We start from the raw sequence: 22,694 nt of genomic DNA, 5'->3' as shown, positions 1-22,694 counted from the left end.
CCCACGTCCCTGCAGGCTTTGAGCACGTCACAATCATTAGTCCTCCCCACACTTGGCCAGGCAGGGACGGATCATTGTTCCTATTTCACAAATGGTGGAGCCGAGGGAGGCACAAAGAGATGAAGTGACTTGCCTGAGGTAACACACAGAGTCTGTGGCTGAGCTGAGAATTAAACCTGGGTCTCTTGTGTCCCAGCTGTAATCACAGGCTTCTCCTCTGGCATGCCAGAGCCCCATGATCTCCACAGGAGACAGGGTGTGCTAGAGCCTAGAGATCTCAAATTTCTGTATGCGTCCACTAGGTGAAACCTGTACGTGCATCAGTTCAAAGATGCCAATACCTGCCGAGAACGGGGTGGAGGGAAGAGCCAGAGTAAGGGCAGCGGCTTCAGCAGATGTTACTGAGCATGTTCACAAAGCTGCAAATCTGGGGGTGCACATGACCCTGCATGACACACACACCCCCATTGTCTCTGCATTGGTCTCTCATGTCACTGACATGTTTGGCATGACCATTATTTGGAACAATTCTGCAGTCACTGTGGATAGCAGCACATCCACGTATCCTTGATGTAGTAAAATTCAGGGGAATCCAAGTAGCTCTGGCACATTCAGGAGACTCTGAAACTGAGGGATATGCTGCCACGTGGCTGTGTTACATCTCGTTCCTAGTGAGGGGTTGAAACCAAACTCCAGATCTCAGCATCCTGGGACTTTGGGGAGTCCAAACCTAGCTGCAGATTTCACCCCAAACTCTGGATCCAGCCCCACTGCCCTTTGCGGGAGTCAAAATCCAGAAGCGGAGCCAAGTCTGGTGACTGGTGCTCATCTCCAGGTGTAGCAGGAGGTGGAGGGCCCCAGTGGGAAGCTGGGGCTGTGCTATGTTTGAGATACTGCTGCATTCACTTTGGATGGGGTTTGTTTCGCATTCTGTGCATGGGCTTGTTCTAATCAGCGGCCTGTGGGACGCAGTAAATCTCTGTTGTGATTGGCTGAGCAGCTTTCCATGCTGTATCATATCTGATAAAAGGGTTGTTTTTGGAGCTGAAGTTTATCATGAGCTGCTGGGGCTGGGGTGCTGGCTGCTCCGATCTGGCACTGGTTCTGGGAATTACAAACTCCCCTCCCTTTCGCTCCCCAAACTGCGGGGTTGTTTGTTCCAGCAATTTCCCACAAAAGCAAACATCGTTGTTCCTGCAGCGCCGGTGCAGTCAGCCAGCAGATGCAGACAGATGTTCCAGCGGGTCAGAGCTGAACAATTGCATGTTCCCTGCTCCCCAGCTAATTAACTCACTTCTTGGAATTCTTTCAAAAACAGATTTTTTCCCCCACATTTCATGGAATTCTCTGACTCGCTTCTGGAGCTCTGCTCAGTTTCACTGCCCTGATCTCCCCCACTCTCTCTCGTGCTCTTACCCCCTTCCCTCCTCACTCCGTGTCCCCCCTGCCACAGTGAAGGAGGCAAGGCCTTGGCTACAATGTTACTGATCCCCATTTGCTCTCAACTCCAGCCTGTCTGTGCATCTGAACGTCCGGTTAGAAAATCTGTCTTTGATCGACTGTGCAGCCCCAGCACTCCCTGCCATGGGCTCAGGGGTGGGATACTGCTGGGGCCTCAGTCCCATACGACCAGAAATTCCCATCCTCGCAGATCTGCATGGCCTGAACGCGCTGCTGAAGGAGCTATTCCTGCTGCAGGTCACCTTGGATGCTGCAAGTCACTGAGTGCTGCTCGTGGAAAGCCATTGAACCTGTGGAAACGCTCCTGCTCGGGGGGTGTGGTCACCAGGAAATTATTACAGGCTGTGTGCCTCTCGCTCCTTTAGTTTAGCTCACACCAGCCAGACCGAACCCCCTGCAACTGCCTGATGACACACCCTGAGGTTCCTCCTAGCTGCCCCTGCTCTGGCGCTAGGAGTGTGGTTCTCAACATGTCCTCATGCCATGCATAGTGGTAGCCCGCTCCACGCAGCCCTGGCAGCCAGGAGCCACTGCGAATGGTCGGACATTGCTTGAGCCACCTTTATCAGTGCAGGATGTTGAAGCAGGTGCTCTAGAAACCAGTCAGGTGATCTGATCACATGGGCACTAGAATACAGGAATCCCACCTGAGCCAAAAGGGAAGAGACAAATGGGACTAGATTCAGACCCTGCCGAGTCCACTGGACGCCGTGATCTCCCCTGGGGCAGCAGCCTCGTCATTGGTCATTTGCATTCTAGCCGCCTCAGGCGGGGTATAAAACAACTTGTCTGCTTCCCAAATCTAACCGTCTTGGTCCCAGACAATCATTTCCTTAGCAGCGAGTGTGCAAGTTCCATAAAGCCCTAGGCTCCACCCTTGGAATCTGCACCCGGCTCAGAGTTTAGCTTCTCTGACCTGAACGAGTTATCCTGATTGTCCTGTGGCTAGCTGGGGAGGGTGACAGAGGCATCTGGGAGGTGTCTCTGGGGCATCTTCTAATGAGCCTTCGCTGTGATGGCAATATGCCAAGTACACGGATTAAAAGAAACACTAAAATTGTTCAGCTGTGCACGCCTCCGTGACCCATTTACTTTTCTCTTCCTCTTCTTTGTCTCCTCTCATCCTCTCCCTCTGCTTCTCCTCCCTCCTCATCTTCACGATCTGGCCATGCAAAGAGTGAGAAGAATTCCAGGCCCTCTTTTGGCCTTAGCTACTCAAAAGTCTGATTTTTTGCTTCTTGCATCCCTGGTTACTGTCCCTTCCCACTTCCTGTGCACCCTCCCTGGCAAAGACTGAGATTAGGTCTCGTCTCTGGCACCTCTTGTGTTATCAGTGAAGCAGGGGCAGCGTTCTCTCTCTCTGCACCTAGTATGGAATTATTCCATGTACAAGGAGCTAATTTTAGCAGGCATGACTCATAGAGCAGCAGCTCGGTGGAGAGCTCATGAACAGCCCCTTGCAACAGAGATAACCAGCGACTGCTGAGTGTGGCGAGACGTGGACAAGGTGAACGGAAAGCCCTCCACACTGACCTCTACATTGACACTTGGAGCAGGGCAGTCTCTGGCTTCTGCTTCAGACCCAAAGCGACCCACTGGCCACCCTTCCATTTATGGTTCCTGCTCTGAGCCTGTCGGACATCCAGGAAACCTCCATCACTGTTCATGTAACCATAGTTAGGCGCCAACTGTCCTCATGAAGACCCGAACCACAACTGATGGGAGATGCCCTAGATCCAGCAAACCTTGGGAACGAAGCAGGGAGACTAACAGGCCGGAAGTGAAAAGTGGGAGATCTTCATTTGCCTGGCAGGATTTCTGGACTGACACTAGATCACTGGTGCAGGAACCAAGCTACATAATAGGAAGTAGGGATGTAAATATCGGGTTAAAAAGTTAACTGGTTAAACGATTAAAATTATATCATTTAACTGTTAACTGATGTCACTCTGGTGGTGGGCTGGCGTGGGGAGGCAGGAGTTGGGGTCCCGCCAGGGCTGGGGTCTCGCCAGCCCGGTGCAGCTGGGACTGGGCACGGTGCAGCTCACCCAGCAGGGCCGGGGCCGCTCTAGCCTGCCCACCACGGCCAGGGATGGTGTCCCGCAGGCACGGCTGGGGCCGGGGTTCCGCCAGCCGGCCAGGCGCAGCCAACCACGGGGGTTAACGGTTAAGGTCCAGTTAACAGTAAGCCTAATGCTTATCAGTTAACCGGTTAACCTTTTACATCCCTAATAGGAAGTCTGCTTTATGCTGCACTGGGGGTGCAAAGCAACCTCAACCCAGCTGGAGACAGCCCAAGATCTGCACCAGCCTCTTCATGCTTCAGTCTGCATTTAGGAGACTGCAGCATTACAATATGTGTGTTGCTGAAGCCCAAAAAGACCAACATTGTGTCCTCCCCAAAGCAGAGAGAATGGAATAGATGCAGGCCTGTTACCTGGGAAGTAAAAGCTGTCTCTTTTGGTGTCCCTCAGTTTGATCACAACAATGCCCATATAGTAGCCAGAGTGGTATAAAAAACTACAGCCAATTCTGTAACCAAGAACCCAATAGCAGCCAGGGCCCCCTGCAGTACAGCCGAACCCAGCTGAAACAGAGAGACACAGCCTGCGACATAAGGCCTTAAAGCAGGGCAAAGTCCCAATGCACAAAGCTCGTGCTTAGGCCAGCCCCGCCCCGAACCTCCAAATCACCTTGTCCAAACTGCCCCTCGACACCAATGAGCTCCCTTGAGCCTCGCTACCATCCTGGAGGGGAGGGGAGGGCTGCTGGAGTGGCCTGGGCTGGCAGGGGAGAATGCCCTCCCTGAAGTTCTTTCCTAAGCTGGGGGGAGGGAATTGGCCATGGTGTCCTGGGCCTGAATTTCTCTGTCCGTGTGCTGCCCGGGACAGGCACAGAGTGAAATGCTCATAAGGCCCCAACCCCCGCTGTGGGTGAGGGTGTCATCAGCAGTGGAAAGCAAACCTCCCTTTGAGGTGGGAGACAGGCCAAAAAGCCTTTCAAACGTTCCAGAAACGGCTTAGAAAACATTCCAGAAATGCACTTACAACCCCAGGCCTTACAGACAGTTTGATTCTAAAGATCTCCCTCGTGCCCAGGGAGCCAGGCTGCAGCGGGAACTGAGAAGCTGAGAGTGGCCCCTCCATAAGAGCTCATTTCAGTGTGTGCATCATGTCCCACTTCACCGCCCTCTCTCCAGCCAGCCCCAGGTCCTGCTCAGATAGAAACCCCTCCACCTCCACTGTTATCTTAACTATGGCCGTGGGGCCTAGTGGCCAGGGTCCTGGTCTGGGACTTGGGAGACCTGTGTTCATAAGACTGGCCATACTGCATCAGATCAATGGTCCATGTAGCCCAGTTTCCTATCTCCAACAATGGCCAGTGCTAGAACTTTTGGGGGAGTGCACAGAACAGGGCAACTATGGAGAGATCCACCCTTGTCTTCCCCTCCCAGCTTCTGGCAGTCAGAGGTTTCAGGACAACCAGAGCATGGGGCTGCATCCCTGCATCCCTGGCCATTGATGGACCTATCCTTTGTGAACTTACTGGTTCAAAAAAGAACAAGATTATACCTTTGGCCTAGCAATGAGTTCTACAGATTAATTGTGCATCGTGTGAAAAAGTGTTTCCTCCTGTTGTATTAAATCTGCTGTCTATGAATTTCATTGGGTGACCCCTTTTGTTTTTGTATTGTGGGAAATGGCAAATAACTCTGTGCACTTTTTCCATGCTATGATTTTATAGACCTCTATCATATCCCCCCTTAATCATTTCTTTTTCTAACCTGAACAATCTTTTTAGACTGTCCTCAGATGGAAGCCATTTCATATGCTTGATCATCTTTGTTGCCCTTCTCTGGACCTTTTCCAGTTCCACTCTGTCCTTTTTGGAATGAGGTGACCAGAACTGGACACAGTATTCAACGGGTGGGCGCACCATAGATCTGTTCCCAGCTGTGCCCCAACAGCTGTGTGCCCTTGGGTGAGTCATTTCCTCTCTCCGTGTCTCAGATTCCCCTATGCTCCCAGTCTTCAGCTGATAGCGCGGCTCTTGCTCAAGCCTCCTCCTTGTCTCCAGGACAGTTTTCTCCACACACAGATTTTGCATTAGGGATCTTGGGGAAAGTGATCTTCATTGTAAAGCATTTTAATAATCATCCCTATCTCTTATATGGTGCTTTTCATCAGTAGATCTCAAAGTGCTTTGCAGATAAGGTCAGTGTCATTCTCCCCATCTTATAAATGAGGAAACTGAGGCACAGAAAGGTTACATGCACCTAAGGTCACCTAGCAGCAGAGCCAGGACTAGAACCCAGGTCTCCTGAGCCTCAGTCCAGTGCTCTCTCCAGCAGCCCTTACGCTACTTCAAGACCTCTAGCTTACAAGTCCTGAACAGAAGCTGGGGCATGGTACAGATTGCTCTTTCTCTGAGGCAATTGGTTCCTGTTCAGGGTGGAGGGGCCTTAGCAGGGTCTTCTCCTTTACCTTTCAGGTTATATTTTCTTTTCCAAGTTTCACTTCATGCATTGCAGAGTCTACCTGCAATTTCCCCTAACCCTCCTATGCTGTGCTTTGAGGCAGGCTGCTCAGAGTGTGTGCGGGGTGGCTAAAGACTTCCAGGGCAGGAGCCAACACAAATCCTGCAGAATGGAGTTGGGGAAAGGAAGACAGAGGGTGGGAAATGCAAGTTCCTGGCTCCTGCTGTGTCAAGTGTTCCATGAGGCCGTCTCTGCAGGAGGAGGAACGCTGGGTCTGTCTGGGCACAGAGCTCTCTGAGGGAGGTGGGATCCACCGTGTGATGTTTCCTTGTGATTGGGGTTTCTTTGTGATGTTTTGACGTATGAAGTGGAATTGGGGTGTGAAGCTGGGAGAGCAGTTGGGGTGGCATAGACGAGCTTCCTTCCAGTCTGTGCTGCTGAGAGTCACAACCCATCTACCGGGAGGGAATTCACTCAAGCTCGTATTGTCTTTTCAGATTTGCAGTCTGCTGGTCTATGGTTTTGTGATCCCCTAAGAGAAGATGGCACAGCCCATACACCTGAACCAGAATCTCCCAGGTAAAGACACAGGCAGCTTCTACCTAAGGGGTACCAGGATAATGTGTTCTCCCAGTGCTCACCTCTGAATGTAGAGATGGGGCATCCCCTGCCTTCCCACGAAAGGAGATGAAAGTGGGTGATCAACCTCTTCCATGAATGCAAATGGCAGGGGCTGCAGACTAATCAGAGCCGTCTTCACCTCCAAGGCTGCAGCCAGGGCCGGCCTTAGGGAAAATGGCACCCTGGGCGAACTTGTGCTTTGGCACCACCCATCACTCCTGGCCCCCACAGGCTCCCTGGGCTTTCCCCCACCCCCACCCCCATCACTCCTGGCCCCCACAGGCTCCCTGGGCTTTCCCCCACTCCCCCCACCCCCTATCACTCCTGGCCCCCACAGGCTCCCTGGGCTTTCCCCCATCTTCTCCCCCAGTGTTTAATTTGTATTGAAAGAGATGCCAGAGGCTAGACCTCAGCCCTGGCACAAATTAAGCACTGGCAGGGTGGCCTGATAGTGGCTAGGCACCCAGCTCTGAAGGCAACGCCACCACCAGCAGCAGCGCAGAAGTAAGGGTGGCCTGGCATGTGATGTATTGCCACCTTTCTGCACTGCTGCTGTGGCTTGTGGTGCCTGATGCTCGGCGTGTGGCTTTGCACTGTCACATGGGGGCTGCATCTTGCCAGAGCCCATGGCCCTCCTGGCTCATGCAGGGCACCATTTCAGATTTGGGGGGAGAAAACTTTAACCATGATTCCAGGGACTGCAAAATATTTAGAATCCAAAGCCTTGAGGTATCAGTTTTGGAGCTTTAACTTAGATATCAGAAACACATGTTTGAGGGATAGCTCAGTGGTTTGAGCAATGGCTTGCTAAACCCAGGGTTGTGAGTTCAATCCTTGAGGGGGCCATTTAGGGATCTGGGGCAAAAATTGGGGATTGGTCCTGCTTTGAGCAGGGGGTTGGACTAGATGATCTCCTGAGGTCCCTTCCAACCCTGATATTCTATGATACTTTGTACACTATCTTTAGTAGAGATACATGAAAATAAATAAAATCCGCTTAAAATCTGTGTTACTGCCGTTATCTACTGTAGTCAGTTGTTTTTCACTAAAAACATAATTTTAACATATGTGATAAGGGTTTTTTCTCTTTTATTAAGAAAGAGAATTTATTTTTCTAATTATTTTGGCATTTACATTTACCAATCACAATGTATGTGTATGTGACTCACTGACATTGGACTCCATCATTGCTATTGGTATCAGAGCTGGAACTGCATTTATTTGCATGCAAATTTTAAGTTATTTTACAAATATAATGAAAATACAATTTGAAGATAAGCAACCTTCATCTGCCCAGTGTCTATATTTATGTGTTTAGCTAATGTTTTTTAAATGGGAACTGCTAAGGTTAGTACAAGCTAAAGTTACATTCTAGGAGGATACTATTATTTGATTGTACCACTTTAAATAATGACTGACAAAGCACAATATGATAATAACAGTAATAATGATAATTACTCCAGCCAGGACAGGTTAGGCATTTTAGAACTCACTACTCAAAGAATTCAATGTAAGCATGAGAGAGAGAAATAAAATGATGAAATGCACAGAGCAGTCAAAAAACTAAAATAGCACTTTGAAAGAATAAAATTACAGAGAATATATGTGCATTGCAGGAAGTACCAACAAGTAACAACAACAATATAAGTATGTGTTGGGGGGTGATGAATGTGAAAGAGACAGTGTGTGTAAGCTGGGGGAGTGTGTGGGAGACCTTTAAGAGAGCGGCACTCACCAGTCTGAAGGTTTCTTCAGACACAGCAGCAGCCGCCAGCAGCTCCGTCCCTCTCTTGGTGAGCCCTGTCCTCACACCCCCCCGCTCTGTGGAGATGGGGTACATAGGTGGGGGGTAAGGGACACCCTGACATCAGCACCCCTCCTCCCTCCGCCCCGAACAGCAAATGGGAAGCTTCCAGGAGCAGGGGGCAGGAGCCGCGGGGCTGCAGACACCAGCAGAGCAGCAGGGGGAGGGGCATCCCTGCTCCGGAGATGCCCCATTTATAATGGTACCCTGGGCTTTCTCCCAGTTCACCCCTATGTAAGGCTGGCCTTGGCTGCAGCCATGTCTGTCTGTGGGCTGTTGATAGAGCTGAGCACAACCCAGCATTTCCACCCAGCAGGAAATTCCTGTGTGTCAACATTTGTTTTCACACAAATTGGTCTGAAAAGTTGAAATTTTGAACTTTTTCGTAAAATGGAAAATCTGAGAAATTTTGATTTGGAAATGTTGAATCCTTTTACTTTGTTGAAATGATTCAAAATGCTTCTTTCCAGTCATTTTAACATGAAACTGCGTGGACCTGTTGTGGCGCATTGCCTCATGGGATTTCAGGAGCCTGATGCTCACATTCTCCCTATGAACCAGACTCCCTGTCTGGACTACATCTCCCATTATACACCACACAGCTTGGGCTGAGGGAAATCTACCCTGCCTTATGGGAGATGCAGTCCCCCAGGGAGGTTGGCTCATCGGAGAGAACGCAGAGGGTGGAGGCTGAACTACAATTCCTACAAAGCCCTGTGCTTTAGGGAAATGCAGTTTAAATTCAACAAAATTAAATATTCTGATTTGGGTCAAACACAAACAAAATGGAATATTTTATTTTGATTGATCACTGATAGGAAATTGCAAATGTTTGGTAAAATTAAGATTTTTCCACTGAAAACTTCAACTTTGTGGAAACTGCATTTTGTGTCAGAAAATCACTGTGGCAGAAAATTCCCAACAAACTCTAGCATGATTCTAGTCGGGATTCAGAGCTAATCCAGTGGGAGGGTTGCACAACTGAGTCAAGTGGAGAGGGGACCCCGGGGGTCAGACACCCTCGTTGTCTGTCCATTCATGCTAATGACAGAGGGTTTCCCTCAGATGCTCCGGGGCTGGGCCATACACCTGACTTGACTGACTGCTGCACCAGGCAGGGATGGGGAGCTGGGCACCACCACCCCCTCGCTGCTCCTCTCTACCTTAACTCCAGAGTGAAGGCCTTTTCATGAAGCGTAGACTCCTAACCTCTCTCTGGGTCTGATCCACACCTATTGCCACCACTGCCCTCAATGGGCAATGGATCAGGCCCTAGGTCTCTTTGTCTCATGGCTCTGTCCCTGCTGAACGTGCCCCAATTCAGCAGCCTCTGTCCATGGATTGACCGGTCCACCTCCCGGTCCCGGTGACTGCTTCACCTCCCTCTTAAAGACTCTGAATTAATCCTCACTCTCAAATTTGGGTGTGACACTCACATGGTTCCAGGCTTCCTCACAGGCTCTAAGTGGTGCTCAGAGCAGAGGGCACCTGGGGTTATTCCAGACCCCTGCTTCCCATCTTCTGCCAGGTGAGAAAGCTCCAGGCCTTTTTGTCTAGTCTGGGCACCTACGTGAACTTTCTGTGGCATCAAACACTCGCCCTGCGTCCAGCAGGAAAAGCTGAGAACATGCAGACACATGGGTGCTGGAACAATGTGTATAGTGGGGGTGCTGAGAGCCATTGAACCAAACTGTAAACTCTGTAGGTGATGGAAATCGCTTCAAGCCAGGGAGTGCTGCCACACCCCCAGCACCTCTAGTTCCAGCACCTCTGGAGACAGGGACAGGAGATGGGTTTGACGAACTTGGTCTTTCTTGACTGTACCAATGGTTTCCCTTTGGCTTTCCTGGCAGATTTAGGTGGCCCCTTCTTGTACAGAGATCAGGACGATGGGGAGAAGAGCTCCTACTCTGTGGAAACCCCCTACGGCTTCCTGCTAGACCTCGATTTTCTGAAATATGTAGATGACATTGAGAGTGGCCAAACTCTCAAGAAGGTGCCATTGCACCGGAAAGCGAAAGGACCCAAGCAGCAGCCCAGTTCCCTGAGAAGCCCCAGCGGCCACACCAGCGGATGGACCTCCACCGAGTCTCTGGCATCCACGGCCAGCGAGGAGGGAAGAAACGTGCTCCTATTATCTCCACACATCAGAACGCTGTCTGGGTCCTCAGAAATGAGAGAGCCCCTGAGCAAACAGGCTTCCAACCCCGTGTCTCCAACTCCAGTTATAAATCTCCTCCCACCCCCTGCCCCCAAATCCTTCATGCAAAATCCCCGGGTGGAGAAAACCTTGCAAGAGACAAGTAGGAGGTTAGAGCTCGAGCAGCTCCATTTGCTGATTAGTGGAGATGCCCAGATGACTGGGCAACCCAGCAGTCCCTCTAAAACATGCATCTCCGTCTCCAGTACCACTTCTTTTCACCAGACCCACTCCTCCTCTGCTGTCCCTTCGAATGGAAATGGGGACAGCCAAGCCACACCTGGTCCATCTCTGACAGGCTCTATGAGAATGAGCCCTTTGAATTCCGGAAGGAGCACCCCAGCCACCAATTTCAGCCCAGCGCATCTGCAGCATGTGCGGGAGCAGATGGCTGCTGCCCTCAAGCAACTCAAAGAGCTGGAGGAACAAGTCAAGACAATCCCAGTCCTAGAAATGAAAATCTGCAAACTGAAACAGGAGAAGGAGAAGCTGATGGCGGGTTTGCAGGAGCCACCCCTGCCAGAAACGAGCGAGGCTTCTGTTTTCAGCTTTCCACCCAGGTCTCTTGGCGCAGGGGTTGCCAGGGCAAGCCAGGAGGCTCCTGTGGAACTGGAAAGGGAATTAGAGTCAGTGAAGGCTCGAGCAAGTAAAATCACAGAATTAAGGAGACTCACTGAGAAACTGTCTGCTTCGGACAGGAACGTGCGAGCCAGTAGTGCGACTGTCCGCCCCGCATGGACCATGGAGAAAGCATGCAAGTCTGTAGGTGTGGGCGAGGAGGTGAACATGAACGAGGCCGTGTTCTACTACCAATCTCAGAAGCCATGCCATGAGATTGCCGTCGGCCAAGAGACTGAGACCAAGGACGCTGCAGTGTGGGTCGTGGAGTCTTTGTTAGGGCTTCCTACGGAAGCGGAGAAGGAAATGGAGCTGCTGCAGCACATGATTGGCCACCAGAGAGAGGTCATCACCATGATGGAAGGGCACTTGAAGGACGCGACTAAGGAGCTTGAGGAGCTAAGAGTAGAGGTTTGCTCTAGAAGGCCAAGAACTTTGATAGATAAGGAAATAATGGCCAAGCCTCAGATGGTAGAAGCACACGCAGAGGCTGTGGTACCAATGCAGAGCCAGGGGGTGGGCAGCCACTTGGAAATGATCGATAAGGGTGTGGATTGCTCACCACTGATGTTGTGCATCAGAGTCAACCGCAATTTGGAAAGCAGAGAAGTTGCTGTAGGTCCAGATTCAACAGCCCAGCACGAAGAGAAGGGTACCCAAGCTGATCTAGAGGCAGGAATCAATGCAGCAATGGAAGAAACAGATCAAGGTGTGGCTGGTGATAAGACTAAACAAACCCCCAGTGGTGCCGGAGACGGTGGAAACCAGATGGACGTTGCTGAGTCTGGCGTCGCCAGCGGCACTAAGAGCGCCATGCCTCAGGGAGGGAGAGGGACAGTGGAAGTGGAGCAAGGTTCGCGTTTAATTCCCCAGGACTCCAGGAAAGGAGTGCACGGGGGCGTGTGCGCGCCACAGGAAACGCCTTTGGAGAAGGACAGTAGTAGTCCTCTGAATCCTGGGACTGGTGAGTCACGTACGCCAGCCTCAGCTGCCTGCTGACAAGCCTCGCCCCTGCTCAGGCCCTGGCAGAACATGCCCATTTGTGTTTCTTTTCAAGCAGTAATTGGACAGAAACCAGGCTGTTAGCTGGAGCTTGAACCCCCAGGATCCTGGTTCTCCACTCACTCACACCGGTTTGACGCCGTCCCACTAACTTCAGCGGAGCTATTCGGCGGTGTCAGTGAGAGGAGACCCAAGGTCCCTCCTTCCAACCTGAGAGGAGGCTGTGTTGATCAGGCACCTGGGCAGATGACCTCATCGTAGGTCATGTGACAGCGATTCTGATAACCAAGTGCCTCCAGCCCCCCAGTGAATCAGCCCAGAGGTTTGTGGGGTGAGTGAGGATCTGCAGGCTGAGGAGGGGGAGCGCTGCGTTTGTGCAGAGCAGGACAGGTGGAGCCATTGTGTGTGGGGGGAGGGATTGTGCACTTGTGTTTGGGGGCACAGGACCAGGGCATGGCTAGGAGCTCCCACACCAGGGCAGGCAGCAATTGAGACATGGAGCCCCGAGTGCTATGGGTTAGAGCTGCCCTCCTCGACACATGCAGGACGCGGCCCGAGCCTGTGGCTCTGCTGAAGCTCGGGGTGTCCAGATGGATGGAGCAGCAGATTCCCCTGTGCTTTTTTACTCTCTAATGAGACGAAGGCAGAACAAATTCCAGGCCTTCGGGGCGGGAGACGGAGCTACAAGTGGCGAATCCCCCAGCCCAGCAGGCTCTGGACAGGAAGCCTCCTTGCCCAAACCCAGCCTGTTCTCACCCCCCAGTGTCTCCTGGACAGCCTCCCATCCTTACCCAACCTCCTTTCCAGGAACTTGGGGTAGGGTGGTGGGTGGAGTAAGACCCTGACCCTGTGTCTGTGCCAGAGGCTGGGCTTTCCACCATGTGACTTTCCCATCTCTGTTTCCTCAGGCGCCCTGAAGTCAATCATGAAGAAGCGAGACGGGTTTCCGAAGAGTGAGGCCGAGGGTGGGAGGAAGAGTCTGCAGTTCGTGGGGGTGCTGAACGGGGAGTACGTGCCCTTCATTCCATCTCTTGCCAGGGCGCAAGCTCCAGCACTCGCAGATCTCTGTAAACCTGGCCACGTCCCAGTCCCACAGCAGGGCAAGAAGCTGCCATGATTGCAACACGCCATGTGTGTGTTGGGGACAGGGAAAAACGTGACCCTAGCTCTCCCTCTGCACAGTACAGGTGCCATGGGAGAAGGTGGCAGATCTCACTGCAGTGCCCTGACTCTGCTTTCCCTCACGGCAGGTACGAGAGCACGTCCAGTGAGGAGGAGGAGGAGGACAGTGGAGACAGCTCCTCTGAGAAGATTTCGCCCACCAGCTCTGACAGCGACGCGGAGGGCGACGCAAACACCTGGGACAAGGAGATTGGTGTGAACGTGGGTGAGACTGCGAGCAGCGTGAAGGGTCCAGAGCCAGGCACAGAACAGAGGAAGAGAAAAGGGGAGCACGAACTGGAGACAGAGAGCGCACCAGCCCTGGACTCCACCGAGGTGAAGGAGAAGTAAGTGCAGGGTAGCCTCCTCGGGGCTGGAATTCCTGCCTGGCACCCACCAGCAGCCAAGCTTAGTCAGAAAGGCCCAGTTATATGAGAGCGGTCGAGCCCAAAACCCCTTGGAGCCAGAGGGGAATGGAGCTGGAGGAGGAGTTGTCTAGAGCCCCTTCCACAGAAACATCTCAGGCCAGGAGCGGTTACAGCTGCCGTCTCCCTCTCAGCAGCGTCCAGGGAATCTGGACCCACGTTAGCCAAAAAAGCCAATTTTATCTCTGTGAAAATTTCCAAGGAAATGATTTTGTTCTAATTTTGCCATAGAAAATTCCTTCCCTCACACAGTGAACACTATAAAACAGAGCCACAACGTTCATCTCGTTTCTGACTCTTTGTGGCCACAACTGGACCCATTTGGTGAAACATTTGAATTGTATTTTTTTGACAGGAAAAATAATTGAGTTTAAAAAATCCAGCCAGCCCTAATCTCAGCTGAATTGGTTAGTAAATGGATCGGCCATTCAAACTCATCCTAACACCCCACCCCAGGGCAAGCCAGCATCTCCCAGCTGGGCGCTGCCTGCAGAGGCTGTTAGAGCCATCACTCGTGGCAACCGGTGAAGCTAAGGTTGCTAAACAGTTTGCATTCTCCCCCCATTTCCACATGCTCCTAGCTTTGTAAAACATTCCCCCTTGGGGGCTGGCATCTGCCCTGGTTGGGCTCTGCTAGAAGGTGAATCGTTCAGGAAATTGGAGCAAAATTCTGCCAGCTGGATCTGTGTTATGAGGGGTGCAGGGGGGAATTCTCCCTGCTCAGTGTTTTGAGTAAGGTTTCATTAAAACAGTAGAAAGTTGAAAACAGGCCTGGTTATAAACTACTCTGGGGACATTGTTCTGTTGGGGGAAAAACAGATTTCAGTTTAGCAATCTGCCCCTTTGAAATCTGTGATGAAGCATGCACTAAGAAAGCCTCCTTCGATCTGCAGGTGCACCCAGTTTGCTAAAGGTGCAGTCACAGCTCCTAGGGCCAGAGGGCGGAAGTGCACTGCCCTTGGCTGAGGCTCCTAGCAAGAAAAGCCATAACTCCTCCAGGGGCAATCAGGGGAGCATGTGTCCAGGAGAGCCTTGCTGTACTTTTGAGAAGGGGTAGCATGTGTTCCCCAGTGTAGCCCTTCCCCTGAATGACTGGAAAACCATTCATAAACAGCAAGGTACGAGACACATGTAATTTAGACAGGAAACAAATAAGAGAGAACATGATAAGGGTATAAGAAATAATGAATGGTACAGAAAAGATGGATTGGGCACTCTACTGAAACAAGAACAAAGACACCTCCAAGGCAGAAAATTTAAAACTGAAATAGGGAGACTTCCTTTTTACACAACACTCACTGCCTCTGGATATAATTGAGGGCAATTGTGCAGTAGGATAAAAAATAGATACAACGTTTATATGAGAACATCCACATTGGCTAGGATTAAAAAACCCACAAAGCTTGGAACGGATAAAAAACCCCGTGCCTTGGGCATCAGCCAACCACTAAATGATGGGTTAGGAAGACATTTCTGCTGTGGCCATGTTATACCATAATTGCCCACTTTAGGGTTTTTGCATCTGAGACTGGCCAGTGTTGGAGACAGGACACTAAACTAGATGGAGCTTTGATCTAACCCAGCTGGGCAGTCCCTCCATTCCGGTGTCATTGCTTGCTAGGGCCTGTAGTCATTTCTCTGGGAGCTCCTGGGAAGCAGAGACTGAAACGCATGCTCCCTGAGTGCTGCAGTCCGGGAGCCTTTGGGCCCGCGCAGAACACAAATGGGATTCTGAATGATGGAAATAATGGCATAATAATAAGGGCAACCCCCCAGGAAGGCAGGAATCCAGATTGGCCCTTTGACCCCTCTAGCCTGACCCTCCCTGCTGCACCAGATCAGATATTTGTGCCTTTACTCTGGAATCCAGTCTCTGGCTGTTACCAATGTCTGATGTGTCAGAATCCATGCCCAACACCTGAGTGTTGAGAGCGTCCCACTGCAGAAGAGGAAGGATAATCCTGTGGCTCTGGCACTTGCCTAAGACCCAGACATTTTGGTTTAATGCCTCTCTCCGTTCCATGCTCCCTGGGGGAGCCGTGGGCCCTCCTGTCTGGGCCTCAGTTTCCTGTCTGCAAAATGGGAAGTAGCAGATGAATCTGTGAATGTTTGTGAGGTGCTAAATCCGCTGGCAAGGGGCGCCACTGATGTATCTGGTCAGTAGTGCCAGGACGTACTGAGGGAGAGTTCATGGCTGTCTCCACTCATGCCTGGAAGCAGCACATGGATCGTTTTCTTTTCTCCTAACAATCCTTTGAGTCTACTGCTGATGAATTCCCCCCCCCCACCTCCCATTTTGTGCTTTAATGAGCAACTAACTCAACTGCTGCAACCCTCCCTCCCCCCCAGCTTGTTCTGCCAGAGATTTAAAAGCAGCTCCTGGTTGCTCCTGCGTGCCCTGCTGTGTGGCTAGAAGCTGGCCTGATGTTTATGCACATGTTCGTCAGGATTTCTAGGATCATGTTGTTAGCCAGCATCTGCGCCCGCTCGAGGCCTGCCCCCGCTGTTCTGCAGGCCACCTACTTCTCTGGGGTAACACTGCAGACAACTCCGTCCCACTGCTGCTTTTCACAGGTTTGAACTGAGCCCAAGGATGAGAGAGGCCTGCATGATTGTGAAGCACCACCTCAGCCATCCCAGTGCTGTGAAGAGCAAAGAGGTGGTGAGTAGGAGGGGGTGCCGAGGTGGAACAGCTGGGCTTGCCCTAGGTGGTCACTTCTGTGGTGCCCATAATAGGCAACACTGAGCACGAGGAAAAGATCTGTGAGTCAGGACAATGGAAGACTAGTTGTTCCCCTGCATGCCACACGCTGGATGCCCTGCTCACCCGGAAGTGCCCCTTTAGGTGTTGGGGGCGTATTTTGCTCTAGTGCAGAAGGAATTATTCTGGGCAGGTCTCAGGCCTGTGTCATGCAGGAGGTCAGATGAGATGATCACCGTGGGTCCCTCTGGCCTAGGAATCTATGAATCCCACCCCAAACCTCTCCCTGTCCTTCTCTGTGCTGCAGCCTGGGAGTCATGGTCTGAGTCACTAACCCCTCCTTCTGGCTGGGCTCAGCCTGACATTCCGGGCATCACAGACCCTGAGAGACTGGAGGCTGAGCAGTCTGTGCTCCCTGCATCCCCAGAACCCCACGGGATTTATCCAGGGCTCTCTTACCCAGCACACACGATCCCATCAGCATGCTGGGAAAGCCCTGTGGGCAGGTACAGAGCCAGCTGCTGCCTGCTACCCATGTCTCCAGAAATCTGTGCCTTCCCTCTTGGGGCTTCCTGTCCATGGCCACTCCCAGCCCAGGGAGTAAGGCTCATGTAAGGCTTCAGTCTAGAAGGTTCGGCACTGGCCTGTCCTCCAGGGCCTTGGTGCAGCTCAGATCCATGCCATGTTATCGAGGGGGAGAGGTGTAAGAAATTGCACTGCTCTGCATTTGTGGCAATGGGAGGACTTGGCCGGGGATGGCGCAGCCTCAGGCCACAGCTGCTCGTGGGAACTCTGGCTCCCCGGGCTTTGTGTTAGGGTGAAACTTAGCAGAGGAAGTGTTGAGAGCAGCAAGGGTTTTGGCTGATGAGCACGTTCCCTTGGAGATAAGCATTTCTCAGCTTGAGGCCTGCCCTCCTTCTTCCCCAGCTGTCCAGCAGCAGCATCCTCCTCCAGGAGTGGTTCCGAGTGTCCAGCCAGAAGTCCTCCGTCCCAGAGATGGTCGCCAACCACCTCCTGGCCTTCACGGAGGTCTCTCCGGGGATGCTGGCCCACGTGGTCAATCTCTCGGATGGGAACGGTAACACAGCTCTCCACTACAGCGTCTCACACTCCAATTTCCAGATCGTGCAGCTGCTCCTGGACACTGGTTAGTAGCATAAAGTGCCTTGTGCTTACCCCTGGGGCCCTATGTAACCCTGTTGAATCTGGAAGTGGGGATGGCTCAGCTGAGGGTTCTGCATTAGGAGATGGGAGCTGAGACCTTGGATCCCTTTCCAACAGCTGCCCTGCTCCCTGGGCTCCTCTTGGCTGCTGCTCCCGAGCCCTCCCAGGAAACACACCCATCCAGGAGCCCTGACCCACCACCTCCTCCTGGCAGCTGTGCCTCCCTCTCCTAACACCCCCAAGTGGCCAGGCTCTAGCCCGAGAAACTAGCCTGTGCTTGAGGTGTAGAATGCATCACTGGTCCATGCCCTGCGGTTACAGAGACATGTCAGGTGAATTAGGCCTGAAAATGAACCTACTACACAAGCATTTCCCTGCCCTCAGCATCCATTCCAGAGTCCCCTGTTCCTCAGTTCCTCTGCCAGCAGATTCCTGCAGTGGTAGAATCTGATGCAGGAGAGCTGCCCATGGGCACTGCAGGGTGGGTGCAGTTACAAACACATGGACGGGATGTTGGTGTCTGTGCTGTGACAAGGGGTCTGATCTCGCTGCCCTCATTCATGCCCCACCTGCAGTCCAAGGTACCACCTGAGTACAGAGTGCAAGACGCAGCCCCAGCAGTGGCCATTGCAGGGGCATGCAAAAGTGGGTCCCTGTGCAGAACACTGTTCAGTGCAGCCGTTAGGCATTTGTCATGAGCCCAGGTAGCTGAAATAGCTTCTGCGGGCCCTGACGTGGCCCACCCCTAGCAGGGTCAGGAACAGAACAGGAGATTCCATGCAGCAGCAGATCCTCCAGTCCCAATCTTGCTCCATGCCCTGCATAGAGCCGCTCAGGGCTCCGTGCTGCACAGAGCACGTCAAACCTCCTTTGTAGCCCTATGAATCCAGCAAGGGGTTCCCCGCAGGACCGCAGCTGTGGAGGAGGGGGCTGGGTTTGCCCTTACATGCCCAGCAAACATGGATCATAGGGCAACATCAAGGGAACAAGGCCTTTCCAAACTGCAGAACAGCCCATGGCAAGTGGGTCTGACCCCTCGCCTGAGAAGGGTGAGGGCCATACGGTCTGGTAATTGCGCCGTGGCCTAGCAGTGCCAGCGCAAGAGGTGCTCTGCATCCAATGCACGGTGAGCATTGCCATCCAGAATGCAGACTTCCCAGCGCACAATAGCTCAGCAGCAGCAGCTCCTTGACTTGAGACAAGCTCTTGGAATCAGAACCGAGGGCAGTTTTGCTGCTCAACTTTCTGGCCTGCTGGGGTCTACAGCACTCCCCCACTTCTCTTTCTGCAGGGGTTTGCAACGTTGACCATCAGAATAAAGCTGGCTACACGGCCCTCATGCTGGCCGCTCTGGCCTCGGTGGAACACAAAGAAGATATGAACGTTGTCAGGAGACTCTTCAGCATGGGAAACGTCAATGCCAAGGCGAGCCAGGTCAGCGCGAGCACAGTTACCTCTACTCTAAACCCCCAGATTCAGTCCTGCTGAGCTCCCAGGCTGTGCCACTGCCCTCGACTGTTGGAAAGAACAGTTTGTGAGCAGGTGGGCCAGCTCACCTGAGTGACATGGCTCGTTTCTGTCCCTTGATTGGTTGCCCTAAGCTTTGGAAGCTACTTCTGCTTTGGACGAAAACAAGCTTTGTTTTACCCCATGATCTCTGGGTGGGACAGGCTGGCTGCAGGCGGCTCCCCACGGCGCCAGGAACACGAGCCAAGCCAGTCTACTGTAGAGTCTCCGAGAGGTTCCCAAATAGCGCTTGTCACTGTCAGCAGCTGCAGACCGGATCCTGTGTGTGCGCTGTGCTGAGCACCCCATGCTCTGTCACTGGCAGGACCAAGCATGTTCCTTGTTGAGATTTGCCTTCTGTGTGATGCTGCCGCTTTTCTGTGCATGGGGCCCCGAGGGAACCAGGACTCGGGGGGAAGGAGGGTAGCTGGAAGACTTGGGGGATAGAAAAGAAATACAGGTCCTCGGGGGAGAAGACCCCGGGGAAGTGGAAAGAATCCCTCCTCCCCCTGTGGGGCACATGAGCCATGGCTGAGAAGTCCCCATCCTCTCCCTGCAGTCATTACCCCCTCTGGCCTAGTCTGAGTCTGTGGGTCCTGGGGACTTGTCTATCTAGGAGAGGTCCAGCTGCTACTAATATTCCCTCTCCCAGCTGGAGGGGACCGGGCCAGGTCTCTTCTGAGTCTCCGCCTGCATTTGGCTCCCCTCACTTTCCCCTTGCTTGCAGGCTGGCCAGACGGCGCTGATGCTGGCAGTCAGCCACGGCAGGCAGGAGATGGTCGAAGCCGTGCTGGCCTGCGGAGCCGACGTCAACCTGCAGGACGAGGAGGGCTCCACAGCCCTGATGTGCGCCTGCGAGCACGGGCGAGTGGAGACCGTGAGGCTGCTCCTAGCCCAGCCAGCTTGTGAAGTCTCCATTGTGGATAACGTAAGTCACTGCCTGCTCCACTTGCCCCCAGGGACCACAGTGCTGGGTTGTCTCCAAAGCCGCATCATGCTGCATATGCTGATGTGCAGCCACCTTGCCAGCCCGCTGTATGACAGAGCTGGGTCAATTGCTCCGGGCTGGGGATTTTCACCTTTTGTTGGCCTGCGAATTACCCACAAACAGAGTTTGATTTTTCCCCGTGTATGTGCTATCAGTGATTGTTTGACTAACCCCTTTATGTAACAAACTTCAGCCTGTCGGAAGCTCACAAACCGCCCACTTGGCCTAGTCACCCTACCTGACATTTGATAGATCATCTCCAGCCTCAGGTGGTGTTTCTGCTGCCTGATGGACTAACAGGGAATAGAGCACAGTGCTTGCCCTTATTTGCATGTGAAACCAGGGATTGTAAAGAACAGCTGTGCCCCGAACATTCAGATACTGCAAGGCCAGAGGGGCCCATAGTCTGATTTGTACAACACAGGCCAGAGAACTGCCCCATGGAAGCACATGGAAACACAAACCCCTTCAAACAAACAGCCCACAGCAAGGGGGCCAATCTGGCTGAAGCCAGCAGCTGCACTCCATGGCCAGTCCAAAATCAAGAGGGGAGGTGGGTCTAGCAGGCCCTGCTTTTTAAAAGCCATGCTGGTTCCCATGTAGAACCTGTCTCCTATGTCATCACACCATCCTTTATGCTGGCCCCTGGACCTTTACCTGGGAGAGAAATTCAGTAACTTGCCCAGCCTGTCAGATCCTGGCGTTTGCTGCCTGTTCCAGGGCGTTGAAAGCTTCAAACACTCAGTATTGTGTTACTGAAACAGTCACACCAAGTATACTGCTGTGAGCTCTCTGAGGGACCCTTTTCCTTTTCTTCCCTAGGATGGGAATAACGCCGTGGCCATCGCTCTGGAGGCCGGTCACAGCAACATTGCAGTATTGATTTATGCTCACCTCAACAACTCCAAAGCACAGTCACCCGTGAGTACCCAAAGGCTCCCCCAATGGAAACCATGACAACTTTGGCCCAATCTAGACTGTCCAAAGTGCTGTGCAGGAAACAGGTCACCATGCTCACCGGGACCTGCTGAAAGCACAGTCCAGACATTTCCCAAGCTGGCTTTTAATACAAATGGCTGCTGAACTCTCACTGGGTGATAGGCCAGGGGGGTTAGCACAGGTCCCAGCATTGGCCGTCTCCAAGCTGGGAGGCTTATGAAAACCTGAGACAACAGCATGGTAAACTGACTACAAATAAATCCAGCCTGGATCCCTCAGGAATTGAACTCTGTGCTGCCATCTTATAAAAGGGAGGGATCTTGCAGGATGGGGCTCAGGGAGGAATAACAAGAAGTCACCTAATGGACCTGCCCAAAGGCAAGATTAAGATGGATAGGAACTAACCTTTCCCATCAGGGTTAGTGGTGAGGTCTCCCAAGGGAAGTGGTGAAAGCCCCACCCTTGGAATTGTTTAACCCTTGAGCAAGACCGAGCTCCAGGGTAGGCTCTGTGGGGACCAGCCTGCCCAGGCTGAGGGAGAATTATCTGTATTGAATATATTAGGAAATGTTAAGCGGGCAAAACAAAAGCTGGGATTTCCCATATATGCGAGAACTATTCATAAGAACATAAGAATTGACAATACTGGGCCAGACCAAAGGTCCATTTACCCAGTATCCTGTCTTCTGACAGTGGCCAATGCGAGATGCTTCAGAGGGAATTGACAGAACAGGGCAAGCGTCAAGTGATCCGCTCTCCAATGTATGTGAAACTGGCTTCTGACACCCAGGGAAGAGGGAATTCGGAAAAGGCATCTTTCAGAATGGCCTCAGAACTATGTGCCATCCACCTCAATGAGTTTGTGCTAAGGTCCCACTTGATGTTTCATTGGCTTAGTGTGTTGTCACTCAACCACCTGGTGGAGAGACGAGGGGGTGGAGTTCTAAGGAACATCTCAGAAGTTCCTCTCTAGCGCTCAGTTCTTCTGAAATGCAGTTGTTATTTTTCCATCTTGCCTCTAGACTCAGTAATTATTGCTCTGAATCAGAACAGCAGCTTTATCTAGTACCCCAGTGACATACGCATACAAATGCATGTAAATCACAATACATAGGAGGAAAGCAGAATCTAGGAACTAAATTACATTATTATATTTGAAATAATTATTAAACTGTACGCAATTTTCTGCTGTTTGGTGTTGATTGTATTATAAAGTTGGACTAACTTCCAGAATTTTCAGCATATGTCCTAGCGCTGCAGCACTGACACACTAGGAAGACTAAGAGCTAGGCTGGTATTTCTCAGGGTGGTTCTTAGCTGGGATGCATATTTTGGGCAAAAGTTTGAAGCAGACAGGTTCAGCCATTAGGGAGTTCTCTGAGTTTGGAAGCGGAGAGGTAATTTCATGCACTCAGATATATTTTCAGATGCTTTCTTTTGCACATAGTTGACTCTGAAGCATCATTAAACTTTTAATTGTGTCCTGTCCCTGGGCCAGGTGTAAGAGCCACTCTGCTGAATTGATGAAATCAGAAGAGATTTTTTTTAAACCCCCATCCATGCTGTTCTGCAGTGACTGCCGTTCTTCCCAGGACTCTCCCAGAGATGCCCAGCTGGATTACATCCA

The 22,694-nt window shown here is 52.0% G+C and overlaps 1 protein-coding gene across 4 annotated transcripts in view; it reads left to right on the top strand.

Moving 5' to 3' along the window:
• KANK3 (KN motif and ankyrin repeat domains 3) overlaps window positions 1–22,694 on the top strand; it is a 53,336-nt gene that overhangs the window by 24,411 nt on the left and 6,231 nt on the right. For 2 of the 4 annotated variants that reach the window (XM_043502870.1, XM_043502869.1), the window contains exons 3-11: window positions 6,436–6,517; window positions 10,217–12,145; window positions 13,092–13,191; window positions 13,434–13,691; window positions 16,344–16,431; window positions 17,398–17,617; window positions 18,926–19,068; window positions 19,868–20,068; window positions 20,951–21,049. In XM_043502870.1, the coding sequence (XP_043358805.1) occupies window positions 6,481–6,517; window positions 10,217–12,145; window positions 13,092–13,191; window positions 13,434–13,691; window positions 16,344–16,431; window positions 17,398–17,617; window positions 18,926–19,068; window positions 19,868–20,068; window positions 20,951–21,049 (3,075 nt within the window). In that variant the 5' untranslated portion in view covers window positions 6,436–6,480. Of the gene's footprint in view, window positions 1–5,262; window positions 5,443–6,435; window positions 6,518–10,216; window positions 12,146–13,091; window positions 13,192–13,433; window positions 13,692–16,343; window positions 16,432–17,397; window positions 17,618–18,925; window positions 19,069–19,867; window positions 20,069–20,950; window positions 21,050–21,760; window positions 22,531–22,694 lie in introns of those variants that run through there. The other 2 variants (XM_038383820.2, XM_038383823.2) reach the window with 2 other exon arrangements.

Source organism: Dermochelys coriacea, chromosome 25, assembly GCF_009764565.3.
Source record: "Dermochelys coriacea isolate rDerCor1 chromosome 25, rDerCor1.pri.v4, whole genome shotgun sequence".
Classification (NCBI taxonomy): domain Eukaryota; kingdom Metazoa; phylum Chordata; order Testudines; family Dermochelyidae; genus Dermochelys; species Dermochelys coriacea.
Note: the sequence above shows the minus strand (reverse complement) of the source record. Positions and strands in the feature narration are given on the sequence as shown.